Raw genomic sequence first — 14,714 nt, forward strand, 5'->3', positions numbered from 1 at the left:
ATTTTTTGGAAAGCTGGAGTTTTAAATAGGAGCTGATGTATTTTTCCAGTTCTTCTTGTGGCCTATTTATTTATTTCCCTGTTATTACCAATGCACACAAGTTATTACCAATGCACACAAGTGTAGGATGAATAAGTACAACAGCACTCAATTGTGTCTTTTGCTTTGATCCAAGAATAAAAGAACCAAAGAATTGCAGAGAACTGTCTTTAAACTTAAAGGTACAGTGTGTATGAGTTAGTGACATCTAGTGGTGAAGTGGCATGTTGCAGCTGAATACCCCTCACCTCACCCTTCCCCGTCCAAATATGAAAGAGAACCTGTGGTAGCCTTCAGTTGTCATAAAAACTCATAAGGAGTTTGGTTTGGCATTTAAATATAAAAGGCTCATTCTAGGGTAAAGAAAACGAAAATGTGTACAATTTAGATGATTATAAACTAGTGAAAACATCACTAGAGTTATTTTATGTAACATTTCTGCCAATAGATCCGTTTCACCTAAATCTTACACACTGGACCTTTTAATGCTTCTGACGATATGACAAGAGAAACCAATTTGTTTTATTTTATTTGAAACATTTTATAATTTCGTATAAAACAAGTCTGTAAGAAGAGTAACGGGATTTTTTTCTTCTTTATTTTTTTGACATTGCTACTTAATTGGAGTTTTACTTTGGAAAGCGCCACCGGAAACAGTATTTCCCCTTTAGCCGGGTTGACGTCGTTTCGCTTCTGCCTTGTATGTGATTCATGTTTTGTTAGCTAATCTTGCTAGCAGATGTCGACTGGTTTGACTCGTTTTCAGATGAATACATGTGGTAAGGGTCTTGCTTTCCTCGTGCGTGTGTAACTGCATGTGACAATAAGCGTGTCGGAGCTAACGAGCGGCGAAGCTAACAAGTTGCGGTCCACAAGATAAATGATGTGCAGCGCTGCTCGGCTAGCTAACGCAGCTAACCGTTGCTAACGGTAGCTTGAGGAGATAACCAGCAGGAACCGTCTCGGTTTTAATTTGAGCCTCTTTGACAACGCGGCGTCTGGTTAAACGCGTTTAACATCGAGTTGTTAGAGACGTGCATGTACTTTGTGAAAGTTCCCACTGACATGAGATGCGGAGTATTCTTGTTCCGTCTGCAGATATCTGATCGCTATTAGCGTGAGATTGTGCTAAGGCCCCTGCCACTGCTGGGCCGATCACAGTCACTAAGCTGCTCACTGTTCGTGATAACGTATAAGTGAAGAGTATCAGTTATTAACGTCTTATCACACTACGGTTTGAACATCTCCACCACCAACAGCCCTTTTTTGTAAAGATTTACCACGTCTGCGCGTCCAGGTTTAGCATCACAGGTCATAGTGATGTCACTGACGTGCAGGTGTGTTGTTGGCTTTAACGTCATCTTATTTACTCGATGATAAATAAATTAAAAAAACTTTATTTACTTAAATCTGTTAAAAAAAACAATTTGCAAAGGGCTCCACAAACATAGAAACCGAAAAGTGACATACACAAAGACATAAGAAATCCAGGTGAAATGAGCCTTTAAACGAGATTTTAAAAGAGGACAACGAGGTAGTTTGTCTGATTCCCAGTGGAAGGTTATTCCAGAGTCGTGGGAGCCTCTCAGACAAAACTCTACCACCCTCAGTTTCACGCTTTACCCTGGGAACCAAGAGTTGATCTGCAGACCTGAGATTAGGAGCAGGTGTCCACAGGATTAGAAGGTCAGTGATATAAGAGGAGGGAAGGCCGCTTAGAGATTTAAAAACCAGCAATAACGTTTTGAAATCCATTCTCAGTGCGATAGGCAGCCAGTGCAATGGGGCTGATGTGTTCATACTGTCGAGTTTTTGTATTTTGAACAAGTTGGAGTCACTTGATTTCTGGGGCAGTCCTGCTAATAGTGAGTTACAGTAATCTAGATGGCTGGAGACAAAAGCATGGATAGCAGTTTGTGCTTCACTAAATGTGAGAAATTATCTTATTTTGGCAATACTCAGAAATTGACCAATAGCTGATTTGATGGATGAATGTTTTGAGAAATTCGGAATCCAAGACTACTCCCAGGTTTCTGGCCTCATGGGCGCACTGTAGACCCTGTGGGATTGTGGTCCAAACACCAACACCCTGGTTTTATAGTTGTTCAGCATAAGGAAGTGCAGTCTTATCGTGGACTTTCAAAAAGAAAGATGTTTCACCTTGTCTCACGTGAAGCCTGCAACAATTCTGTAACCTCTTTATCCAGCATTTTATATACTAATTATATGGTTTCAAGTACAGGATGTTTTCTCTTCACTCTGACACCTCAGCTGCTTCCTGACTGTGGAAACAATATGTTGCAGCGCTGTAGTGGTTTATTAGATAAAAGTAATCATCTCTGTCATGTTTAATTTCAGCATAACACGGTTCAAACGCCACTCCTAGTAAGAGGGGAGGATGGCACATCGACACACCCCACCTGAGCTGTCCCAGCGGACAGAGTGCCTGGAAGCGGATAATGATTCCGACAGGGACTCTGGTGTTGGGGATGATGCGGGAGAGGATGCATACAGTTGCCATGGAAGCACAGTAACAGAAGAGGAGCAAGACAACAAGCAAGATGGCATGGAAGAAAACAGCGGGGAGGCAGACGATTTTACAGTTTTCGTTGCCTTTCAAGGGAATATGGAGGATGAGGATTTTACACAAAAACTTGACACTGTCCTCAGCGGGATCCCTAACATGCTTGACATGGGTTAGTTTCAATATTTTTTAAGCCCTTGTTAATGTTGAAAGTAAGATTACAGGAGTTTATTGAAAACACTAATAATGTTGTCACCTGATGGCCTCACTTACACCTTTTGAATTTCTCCATGTTTTATTGTGTACGACTTTGAATCTCAGTGGATGAAAATAGGTTTTCAACAGTAATCAATTAAAGAGGACACTGTTAAAGTATTATCATGTAGGCATTTCAAAGTGAATAGCATACATACTTCCATCTGTTATTTTATATTTATAGCAAATTTGAATTAAATTGTAGAGATTTGTTTCAATTTTAACTCTGAATAATATTTTATTCTTTGATCTGACCAGTGTTTTTTAAAATCTTGTATACACTGTAAATTAAACTTGCATCCATTTGTTGTCCATCATGAAGCCTCTGACAGGCTAAAACCACAGCATGTGGAGCCATGGAACAGTGTGCGGGTTACCTTCAACATTCCTCGGGATGCTGCTGAGCGACTTAGACTTTTGGCCCAGAACAACCAGCAGCAGCTCAGAGAATTGGGGATTCTCTCTGTGCAGATAGAAGGTAACAGCACAGCCGTCAAACTTCTTGAGACGTAAATCGGAATGCACTCGACAATGTTTTTGTTTTCAGTTGCGGCACTCCAAAATAAAGGATACAAACTGGACCTCCTTTATTGATTTGACTTCTTTTGGTGTTTAGGGGAAGGGGCCATCAATGTGGCTATGGGACCAAATCGAGGACAAGAAGTGAGAGTGAATGGACCAATTGGAGCACCTGGCCAGATAAGAATGGATGTCACCTTTCCGGGTCAGCCTGGCCCAGGTATTAGTTTACTGAATTGATTACACTTGAAATGGCTCTAATTGTGAACAGTAGAAGTGGTTATTTGTTTGTTTGGATAATGGTACATTAGGTTTTATGCAAATGTTGATTGTTTGTTGCATCCATAAAGACATGCAACAATAATTAAAAAAATATTAGTTGTTGGCTATTTGGTGTTAAGTCACATGATAAATATAAGATATTTTCCTGTTGCCTGTAATATATAATATGCTCGTATTTCCATAAGGAGTAGTTAGGATGGCTAATCCACAGATGGTTCCCCCTGGTCCTGGCATGGCAGGTCAGGCCATGGTACCTGGCAGCAGTGGACAGATGCACCCTCGTGTTCCAAGACCATCTTCACAGACAGGTTCAGGTCTTTTTTTTCTTCTTCATCAAATATTTAAGATCACACCATGAGTTATGTTATAGCTTGGGCAGTACAGTTGTGGAAAAACTGCTGCTTCCTCTCTCACAGATGTAATGGACCCAATGATGCCTGGTATGCCAGTTCAGCAGCAACAGCAGCTTCAGCACCAACAAGTTGGTCCCCATGGTCCAGGCCCCATGCCTCAGGCTGCACATCACATGCAGACTCTGCAGGTAGGAAGACCACTTAACCCTGCTGCACTGCAACAGCTACAACAACAGCATCACCAACAGCAACAGGCCCAGCAGCAAGCTCAGCTCTCCCAGCTTGGACCTAGACCTCCATTCAACCCATCAGGCCAGATGGCCGTACCTCCTGGCTGGAACCAGTTGCCCGCTGGGGTTCTCCAGCCTCAAGGCCCTCAAGGCCCAGGCCCTGCCTGGAGAAAGCCCCCACCCCAAGCACAAATGTTACAACGGCCACCTTCCCTTGCTACAGTTCAGACTCCCAGCCACCCTCCACCCCCTTATCCATTTGGCAGCCAACAGGCTGGGCAGGTATTCAATACCATGGGACAGGGTCAATTACAGCAACAACAGCAGCCAGGAATGGGTCAGTTTGCAGCCCCTCAGCCTAAAGGCCCACAGGTTGGCCCTGGTGGTGTTGTAGGACAGCCTAGACCCCCTCCACCCCTTCCACCAGCTTCTGGACCACAGGGCAACCTCACCGCCAAGTCCCCTGGTTCCTCCTCGTCTCCTTTTCAACAGGGTTCACCTGGGACTCCTCCCATGATGGCTCAGAGACCTACAACTCCACAGGGTTTTCCTCAGGGTATTGGTTCACCAGGAAGAGCAGCGCTTGGCCAACAGGGTAACATGCAACAAGGATTCATGGGAATGCCCCAGCATGGTCAGCCTGGGGCCCAAGTTCACCCAGGTTAGTGCACATTAAATGTGGTAACTTATGTTTAAGGAATTGGACATTTTGCCTTAAAAATTAACAATCATTGCTGATCATAGGCATGCCAAAGCGTCCCATGGGCTTTCCAGCCCCAAACTTTGTCCAAGGTCAGGTGAGTGTCAGCGCTCCAGGAACCCCTGGTGGAGGAGCCCCTCAGCAGCTGCAGAGCAGCCAAGCCATGACTCACCCAGGTAAAATGTCTACAACACAGCAGTTGTATATGGGTTTTCCTTAGGAGAAAGACACCAGTTTTGTCTGAGTTAATAAGTTAGTCTGAGTTGGTAAATTAAAATGGTGTGGAATGAGATAAGGCCAGTAATGTATTTTTTAAATCTCATATCAATATTTCAAAAGATTTCTGTTATGCAGTCACACACATTTTTGAAAATATTATTTAAATGTGGTTATTCCATAACTTAAATTGGTTCTCTGGTTGCTCATTCACCATAATACTTGTCAAGATGGAGTACTTTGAGAAAAAAACTTCACTGTGGTTCTATGGCATATTTTGAATAATTGTTTTATTTCCCATACTGTTGAGTAACATGTATTGTTTTTACCTTTAGTTGTAATGCATTAGTCCAACTTGGACATTGTCAGTTCATTATCCATAACACAAACACAGCAGGATAGCACAGTTCTTACATTACATTACTTGCAAGAATGAGAGCTAGAACTGACATGTCGTGGCTGAACATCAAGTTAATAAAAGTCATAATTGCTTATTACTGTTGTTGTGAAAACCCATTTACATCATTTTTATTTTTTACATCAGGAGCTCAACCTTCGGCCTCCACCCCAAACTCAATGCAGGGTCCAGTCCACGTCCAACCCAATGTCATGGGTGTACAAAGTAGTATGGCAGGTCCGCCCCCTGGTACAACCGCTGGGCCTAGTATGGGCCAGCAACAGCCTGGCCTCCAGACCCAAATAATGGGCCTCCAGCATCAGGCCCAACCCGTGTCCTCCTCCCCCAGCCAGATGGTTCAAGGCCAGGGTGGAGGTCAGACTGTCCTCTCAAGGCCCATCAATCAAGGGCAGAGAGGAGGAATGACCCCACCCAAGCAGATGATGCCTCAACAAGGCCAGGGGGTGATGCATGGGCAGGGTCAGATGGTTGGAGGCCAAGGGCACCAGGCCATGCTCCTGCAGCAGCAGCAACAAAACTCAATGATGGAACAAATGGTTGCCAACCAGATGCAAGGCAACAAGCAGGCATTTGGAGGCAAGATGCCACCTGGGGTCATGGCCAGCCAGATGATGCGTGGCCCTTCCCCAAACGTTCCAGGTAACATGGTTCAGTTCCAGGGCCAGGTTGGCCCTCAGCAGATGACTCCACAACAGCAGCAGCAAATGGCCCAACTCCAACAACAGCAGTTACAACAGCAGCAGCAGCAGCAGCAACAGCATCAGTTGCAACAGCTTCAGCAGCAGCAACAACACCAGCAAATGAACCAGCAACAGCCCCAACAGGTCCCGATTCCTGGAAATCCTAATCAAGCTATGGGCATGCATGGGCAACAGATGAGGCTTCCTGCTGGTCACCCTCTTATCCAACAACAGTTGCAACAGCAGCAGTTACAGCAGCAGCAGAAACAGCAGCAGCAGGTCTTGTTGCAACAACAACAACAACAACAACAACAGCAGCAGCAGCAACAACAACAACAACAGGCAGTTCAACAACATCCACATCCTCTGGGAGATCCCAATAATGGTACAGGGGACTTAGGGGTCCAACAGATGGTTCCTGATATGCAGGCACAGCAGCAACAAGGCATGATGGGGGGTCCTCAGCACATGCAGATGGGAAATGGCCACTTTGCAGGTCATGGTATGAACTTTAACTCCCAGTTTCCAGGCCAGATGCCAATGGTAGCAGCCTGTGGACAGCCAGGTGGGTTTCCTGTGAGTAAGGATGTTACACTGACCAGCCCACTGCTGGTCAACCTACTGCAGAGTGATATCTCAGCCAGTCAGTTTGGACCAGGAGGCAAACAAGGAGCAGGAGGAGGTAATCAAGCCAAACCCAAGAAAAAGAAACCTGCACGAAAGAAGAAGCCCAAAGAGGGAGAGGGACAACAGCAAGTAGAGGGACTTGGGTAATTATTTTATTATTGTATTTATTGCAGTTTAGCTAATTGTATCACTGTTACATTGATTATGTGACTCAGCTTCATCTATTTTCTCTCTTGCCTAGTGGTCTTGATGTGAATGCTGGCATTGAGGATTCAGAATTGCCAAATCTGGGTGGAGAACAGAATTTGGGCTTAGACAACACTGGCCCAAAACTCCCTGATTTTGCTAACAGGCCTGCCGGTAACTGACATTGAATAAATGAATGTCTGCAATCATTTTCATGGTTTTCCCTCACTGTTTCCTACATTTCAGCAGCTTTGCAGTAGGGATGTCACGATACCAAAAATGTAGTAGTCAATACCGATATCATGAAATCCACGATCTCAATTCGATACCACAGCAAAAAACTAACCAATAAATCCCATTTACTTCTACACACTCCTTTTTATAAACATATTTGAACATACAAAAAACATCAGTGACTATTTAGCCTCAAGTAATTAATAAAAAGAAAAAACTATTTACATTGTAAAACAGAATGGAGCCATATACGAAAATTGAGTTTTCAGGTTTATAGCTCAATGACTGTAAGAAAACAGAAGAGGCTGCACACGCAATGTAGTAACACACACACACACACACACGCACACCTATATACTCGAGTGCAAGTCCCCCAGCGCCTGCCAACAAGTGATTCTGCTCTTCTGCTCCTCTCTTATGACCTGCATACACAACTGATCTCCACAATAACTTGCTGAACTCACATCCATGTTCCTGGATAAACGGGGCGTGACTTCTTCTGCAACAACAAAATTAAAACACTATCTTGCGTCACAATCTTTGTGTCTCCAGGACCGTGCTGGGGCGAGTTGGTATTGTTAGGTACCTCCAGTACTGTAAAAAAAGTACCGTGGCGTTTTTAGAATTTTGGTATCTAAGTATTCTTGTGACATCCCTGCTGTCCAGTATTCTTTACTTTTCAGGATGTGTAATTGTATGTTTAAATGTATGCTGTATCTTTAGGCTTTCCTGGCCAACCTGGAGAACAGAGAGTATTGCAGCAAGTGCCCATGCAGTTTATGCAGCAGCAACAGCAACAACAACAGCAACAACAACAACAACAACAACAACAAATTCAGCACATGCAACAGCAGCAGATACAGCAACAGCAAATGCAGCAGCAGCAACAAATGCAACAACAACAACAGCAGCAGCAACAATTACAGCAGCAGCAACAACTACAGCAGCAGCAGATGCAGCAACAGCAGCAGATGCAACAGATGCAGATGCAGGGTCTCCAGAATGCTCAAGGGCAGCAGGGGATGACTGGGCCACAGAATTCAGGTCAAGGCCAGCCCCAGATGCACCCTCATCAGCTGCAGCAACAACAGCAGCAGCAGCAGCAGCAGCAAACACAACAACCACACCTTCAACAGCAGGTATTATTATTATTATTATTATTATTAAGTACATTAATGACAATTGTATCAACACAATGGATAATGCTCTATCGGTTAACACTAATTCTTACTCTTCATTTTAGCAACAACAACAGCAGATGATGATGATGCTGAAGATGCAGCAGGAGCAGGCAAAAAATCGCATGTCAATCCCACCAGGAGGACAGCTCCCTCCACGGGGCATGGGCAATCCATCTGAGGTGCAAAGGCTTCCTGTCTCACAGCAAGGTAACATGCCTGTAATGATCAGTCTTCAAGGACATGGAGGGGTACCACAGTCACCCGACAAAGCAAGAGGGATGCCCCTAATGGTGAACCCACAGGTAAGGGCCACGTGTTGTGGTATATGGTAATTCTAATATTGGCATTTACACCTCATAATTTCAATTTTACTATTTATTTTTCTCCTTTCTAGCTTGCAGGCACTGCACGAAGAATGTCTCATCCTGACGTAGGGCAGGGTACCCAAGGCACTGGATCTGAAGAGGTCTCTGCAGGGGCTCATCCTAAGCAGGACAGGCCTGGTGGCCCAGAGATGGGGGTGCAGCCTGGAAATGGGACACAACAGATGATGGTTAACCAGGGCCCCAACACTCACATGATGAAGCAAGGCCCCGGTCCATCACCAATGCCTCCACATACTGTAGCCAGTCCCCAACAGCAGTTACCCACTCAACCTCAACAAGGAGGGCCCATGCCTGGACTTCATTTCCCTAATGTCCCCACAACCTCACAAAGCTCCAGGCCTAAAACCCCCAACAGAGCTAGCCCCAGGCCATACCACCATCCACTTACTCCAACTAATCGTCCACCCAGTACTGAACCCTCTGAAATAAACCTTTCACCTGAGAGGCTAAATGCCTCCATTGCAGGGCTTTTTCCTCCCAAAATCAACATTCCTTTACCGCCCAGGCAGCCCAACCTAAACAGAGGATTTGATCAGCAAGGTCTTAACCCAACCACCCTGAAAGCCATTGGTCAGGCCCCTCCTAGCTTAACTCTAGCAGGCAACAACAGTAATGGCAGTACGGGTGGAAATAACAGTAACAACAATCAACAGCCTTTCTCTACTGGCACTGGAGCTGTGGGTGCAGGTACCAAACAGGAAAAGCAGTCTGGAGGGCAGGGTAAGAGGGCAAGTCCTAGCAATAGTCGGCGATCAAGTCCAGCCTCTAGCCGCAAGTCTGCTACCCCAAGTCCAGGCAGACAAAAGGGGAAAAATATGACCATCACATGCCCTCCCCACCAGCAGCAGTTGGTCAACCCTCAGGGGCAAAACATGATGCTGAGCCCTACCTCGGTACCCCCTAGTCCAGTATCTATGCCTTCACAAGTTAGTGGGGCTATGGAGGCACAACAGACTCAGAGCCCCTTCCATGGGATTCAAGGTAACCCTTCTGAGGGAGTTAGAGAAAGCCAGGGAATGATGACAGCAGAGCAGAGAAAGGTGCCTCAGCCTCAACCCCAGGCACATCCTTTGAGAGAGTTGTCAGCCCCCAGAATGGCAAGTCCTCGTTTCCCTGTGCCTCAGCAGCCGAAACCTGACATGGAACTGCAAGCTGGCACAGTTGAAAGGCAAACACACACGGCCCCTGTGCAGGATTCTGAGGTCTCACCTGCTCTCAGGGCAACTCCAACCTCCCTCAACCAGTTACTAGATAACACAGGTATCCCAAACATGCCTCCTCGCCCTATACAGATTAATGCTGTTAGGGATGTCATGGCGAAGGACAGTACCAAGTCTGCTTTGGATCCAGACAGACCACTCCAGGGTAATTCCCAGAGTACAGATGCGTCAGCCTCTGTTCCTACTACTGCAACTATAAATGAATCGGAAGCCAAACCCAGACCTGCTGTTCCAATCCCTACCAGTAGTCCTAGCTTGCAGCCTGCTTCAATTCCCAGCTCGCACCCTAGCACTATTGTGACCTCCAATACTACCCCCACCCTTCATCAAAACCCCATACTTAGTCATGGGGTCAATCCCAGTCCGAATGTAAACCCAACAGCTACTCTTTGCAACACCCTCAGTACTAACACTAATACCACCCCAATTGTTAGCCCCAACCCAGTCACTTCAGGCCAGAGCAATTCTGCCTCAGCTATTAATACCAGTTCTATCTCCAGCTCTGCTCTTAACCCAGCCAATTCGGCTCTAAAACCAATCCCAAATCCTAAACCTGTGACAAATGTTCACTCAGTCATTCAGATTCCTGCCTCTTCCAGCACCATTGCCCCCAACCAGATCACTGTGTTTGTCACCTCTAACCCCATCACCTCTGCCCCCACTCCTCAGGCCCCCACGTCTATGGTGTCTACCATGGTTGCTGTACCTAACAAGAATATTAGACCTCAGGACATCCGGCAGCAGACCCCTATCCCTCGACCTCCTCAGTTCATCACCACCACCCCTGTATTTATTAACCCAATTTTTCAAGTCCCAGGTGCGTCTGGGGCTCCCAATACCACAGTGGTATCACAGGCAGTGACCATGGTGGGGCCTATCCAAGTGTCCACTACAAATATCCAACTTTCTCCTGCCCCAACCTCCACTCAGTCCTCAGTGGCTAACATGACTAGCACTCAGCTTACCAGAAGTGCTGTGGGACAGGTCCAAATTGCCAATTGTATGCCCTCATCTGCTCAAGTTGGTCCTCTCACAGCACCTCAACAAATTAACCCTGGTGCTCTAAAAATCGAAAATGTATGTGAGACAGGTTCTGCTCAGAAGTCTAGTCCTCCAGTCCAGCAGCCATCTCCACATCCAACCTCATCAGCATCATCTCCCTTCCAGCCCCCCCTGGCATCTCCACCTCCCTGCTCTAGTCCTGGGGCTCTGAACACCATTCGAAAAAGCCCCATGCCTCCATCTCCCACTGCCCAAGTCAAAAGTAAACCTGGACAGGCTGCTGCAGCTGTTTCTGGTGCAGCTGACTCGCATCAGAATCCTGCGGAAAGGCCAGCGCAGGGGCCCACAGTGGCTGTGCCACCACCGATCTGTCATCCAACTGCTACTCCTGCCATTCAGATTGAAGCACCAACTTCCCATCCCATTCCTGCTGCTTCAAACAACATTACACCACCTGTACTATCCTCTCCAATCCCAGCTTCTGACCAAGTTGCTGTTCCTACTCAGATTGTTACCCAGGCCCCAGTTCCTGCACCAGCTCCAGTGCCAGTCCCAGCGCAGACTGTAACTTCTCAAGCTCCTGTTGTCACTGTAGTTGGTTCTACCACAGACATTGCTTCTACTACCTTGCTGTCTACGGTTGCTTCTGTGGAAAGTCCCATACCGTCCATTGTTCCAATTGTTACTGCACCTGGGCCTGTTCAGGAGGTTACGCCCACCACAACCTCTCCAGCTGCTAACCCCAGTGCAGTAACACCAGTTCAGTCTGACCCCCCAGCCATGGAGCCTCCCATACCACCAGTGGCAACACCTAATGAAACCACTCAGACCACACCAGGTAAACACACAGTAATGAGCTAAAAAAAATCATATATGTAGAGAGCAAACAGGATTAGGATCATTTTCTGGCCATAATCCTGGGTCAGGTCAAGCTGATGACTAAACATATCGTGTGTCACCACTGTGGTAAGGGTTTGTTTTTACATGTCATAGTAATATTTTTAGTACAACTTGAAATTGTCATGCAAACTTATTTATCAAGCTTTCTTGGGTATAAATTCTTGTTTTAAATAAGAAAACAGTCCCAATGTGCAAAACATTGGCAACTGGTGGGCTTAATAGCAAAAAGACAGTTGGGCCTCAATTCCCACCATATATTTACATAGTTGCTTAATATATGGATTTTATTGAGTAACCAGGGATGCATGTTTATTCCAAACAATTTTTTTATATTCATGTATCAGTTGAACTATTTCCACCTGTTTCCCCAGCACCTGTTCAACAAGATGTCCCACAGTCACAGGAACCTGTTGCCAGTGAGAAGACGAGTAAGTTCCGTCCTTTTGTTTTAGGTGTTTATGAAAATGCTTATCTCCTTAAATAGAAAACAATATTTCCATATCATCTGAGTCAATTGGAGGAAAATGGCATAAAAATTAATTGTGTTTTTTGTCCTATTCAGGTGAAGAGGTCTCAACAGGTTCTGAGCAAGGGTAAGATTCCTTATACAATATTTTTTCTTTAAATTACTATGTTGTTGATTAGTTGTTAAATGCTTAATGTGCCGGGGTTTATTAAGGTGTCCCTAACTGTTGATCTCTGAAAAGTCGGCCTAGTCTTAAAACCCTTGCTCTTGAAGGAGAAATGCTTAGACACTTCGAACTCGACTGAAACTCAGGCAGTTCATTTGGTTGTCCAAGGGGGTACATGGCGAAAACAATGAGCCACGTGGCCTCAGCACTTGGTATGTATGAATAGCATGCAACAATATGAATATACTAATGCATGTCTGGAGTTCGAAACAGAGAACAGCAAATCACAAAGGAAATCATACTACTCCTCCTGACCTTTATGGCCATATCTCTTTTCCTGGGGATTGTCATAATATGGTGGGGAAGTGAAGCCATGTTTGTTCAGCACAGTCTATAGTTTACCGCTGTTTTTCCACTTCTATCACAGATGGGCAAAGAAAAGAAAGACGCCCATCAACTTAGTCCCAAGGTATGTATTTTAACATGTTTGTGCTGCAAAGACACAAGCAGTGATCATGTCGACGTAGTGGATGCCGTCGGGATGAAGACGGACAGTATCTGTGGTAGACGAGGAAAAACAGCAGTCCTGTGTGGTATTATATCTTTCTCTGAGTAGAGCAGAGTTAACTCTCCGCCCCCTGTGTTTAATAACACACCCTTGTGTTGTCCTTTCCTTTCTCCCTTTTCGTATTTCTGTCTTGTCCTCCCAGAGCTGCCGTGGAGAAACCCAAGGGACCGAGCAGACGCAGCTCCCGGGCAGAGAAGGAGGTGGAGGAGGAGCCAGTGGCAGACAGTGGCATTAGGAAGAGATCGGCCAGGCCTGGCACAAGCGCTGCGGTAAAAGGTAAACACACGAGCATATTTTAAAAAGTGTCTCACTGCACCTGAGCTGTACACATAACATCACTACCTTTCGTCTAATTCACTTGTCTGTGACTTTTTAACAGAAACTGGAGCGAGCCCCACCCAAGCCAAACGAAGGAAGTCTAAATAGGCACAACTGCAGTTGTGTACTGTACTGTACTGTAAATTGTGTTTTTCGCTGTGAATCATTTGATATCGGTTTCTCTGTCCCAGATTATGAAATGTCCTTGGAGAAAGAAACCATGTACAGAGTGTTTTAAAAAGAATTATGCTATCGTTTTGTCCATGCTATTATTTGAGATTGTAGCTAGAATGTGATCATACATTGTGTTTCGTGTGAATGTGCTTTTTATATTAAATGCTGGATTAATCCTGTGAAGACTGATCATGGAGCTTGTTATGATTGTATAATTATGCTGTAAAACTGAATTAAATTTTCTACTGCTTTTGTTCTGTGGAACCGTGTAACATGATTCTTGGGTTTTCTTGAGGTTTTTAGTATCAGTCAAGGCATCTTAAAGACTAAATTAAGTACTGACCACATGTGCTGCTTTGGTTCAGAAACACCGGTATTGAAAAGGAAGGAGGGTAATAGTGGAACTGACTTAGGGCCCAACTACAAGGAGATGCCTGAAGTGAAAAGGTTGAAGTAGATTGTGTTGTGCTGTTTGTACAGATCTAAACAAAGAAGAAGGAAAGGTGCAATGAAACTAACAAAATCTACATAATGCTGCCTCACTGTGTGCTGCAGAGGCATGACATGTAATATAACAGCGTTTGGCTTGCTGCTCCACCATACCAGCTCTTCAGCATTTCATTTAAGTTTTCTCTTTACGGCCAAACAGTTGCTGCTCTTTAAGAGTGAATGTTTTTTTGTCTTAGCTCTGAAAAAAATGTGATTAGCCTATTTTATTTACTATTTTCTAAAATGTAAACCAAATCATGCATTAATAAATCAAGTAAAATAGTTGGCTGAATAATTAATAAACCCTTCAAGGGTTTCCCAGACCTCACAGCAACACATTTTTGAGAAAAATGTATTAAATGTACATTGACTTTAACATGAAGGAGGAGAGGGTTTATGGCGTATACTGCAACCAGCCACCAGAGGGTGATCATGGGGATTTGGCTTCACTTGTAAAAAGATGTGAAGTTGATGGTTGATGTACCCAATTTCTCAAAAGTATAATAGACATGTTACAAACATGTAACTTAGATTTATTTAATTTTAAAATTTAATTCAATGTGGTAAATGTGATATAATAA

General features: G+C 44.8%; 1 protein-coding gene across 6 annotated transcripts; it reads left to right on the forward strand.

Moving 5' to 3' along the window:
• The first annotated feature begins 683 nt into the window (after window positions 1-683).
• On the forward strand, window positions 684-13,916 carry ncoa6 (nuclear receptor coactivator 6). 6 transcript variants are annotated; one of them, XM_034589789.1, is made up of 19 exons: window positions 684-818; window positions 2,398-2,735; window positions 3,141-3,296; window positions 3,435-3,557; window positions 3,805-3,927; window positions 4,036-4,863; window positions 4,947-5,078; window positions 5,663-6,986; window positions 7,085-7,203; window positions 7,987-8,059; window positions 8,156-8,179; window positions 8,342-8,402; window positions 8,507-8,746; window positions 8,839-11,890; window positions 12,324-12,380; window positions 12,515-12,545; window positions 13,012-13,053; window positions 13,295-13,428; window positions 13,532-13,916. In XM_034589789.1, the coding sequence occupies exons 2-19, from the start codon at window positions 2,438-2,440 to the stop codon at window positions 13,576-13,578; spliced, it is 6,864 nt and encodes a 2,287-aa protein (XP_034445680.1). In that variant the 5' UTR covers window positions 684-818; window positions 2,398-2,437; the 3' UTR covers window positions 13,579-13,916. The 6 variants fall into 6 exon arrangements, with proteins under 6 accessions (XP_034445680.1, XP_034445677.1, XP_034445678.1 ...); XM_034589786.1 differs by having other exon boundaries at window positions 8,156-8,402; XM_034589787.1 differs by lacking the exon at window positions 8,156-8,179 and having other exon boundaries at window positions 7,987-8,051; window positions 8,187-8,402.
• Window positions 13,917-14,714: the final 798 nt, after the last annotated feature.

The sequence above is a fragment of the Hippoglossus hippoglossus genome, chromosome 7, assembly GCF_009819705.1.
Source record: "Hippoglossus hippoglossus isolate fHipHip1 chromosome 7, fHipHip1.pri, whole genome shotgun sequence".
In the NCBI taxonomy this organism is placed as follows: Eukaryota; Metazoa; Chordata; class Actinopteri; order Pleuronectiformes; family Pleuronectidae; genus Hippoglossus; species Hippoglossus hippoglossus.

Coding starts and splice junctions, on each gene's coding strand:
- ncoa6 (XM_034589784.1), top strand. CDS start 2,438: ATGGCACATCGACACACCCCACCTGAGCTGTCCCAGCGGACAGAGTGC. Junction 3,928..4,035: donor AAGACCATCTTCACAGACAG/GTTCAGGTCTTT, acceptor CCTCTCTCACAG/ATGTAATGGACCCAATGATG. Junction 12,381..12,514: donor TGTTGCCAGTGAGAAGACGA/GTAAGTTCCGTC, acceptor TGTCCTATTCAG/GTGAAGAGGTCTCAACAGGT.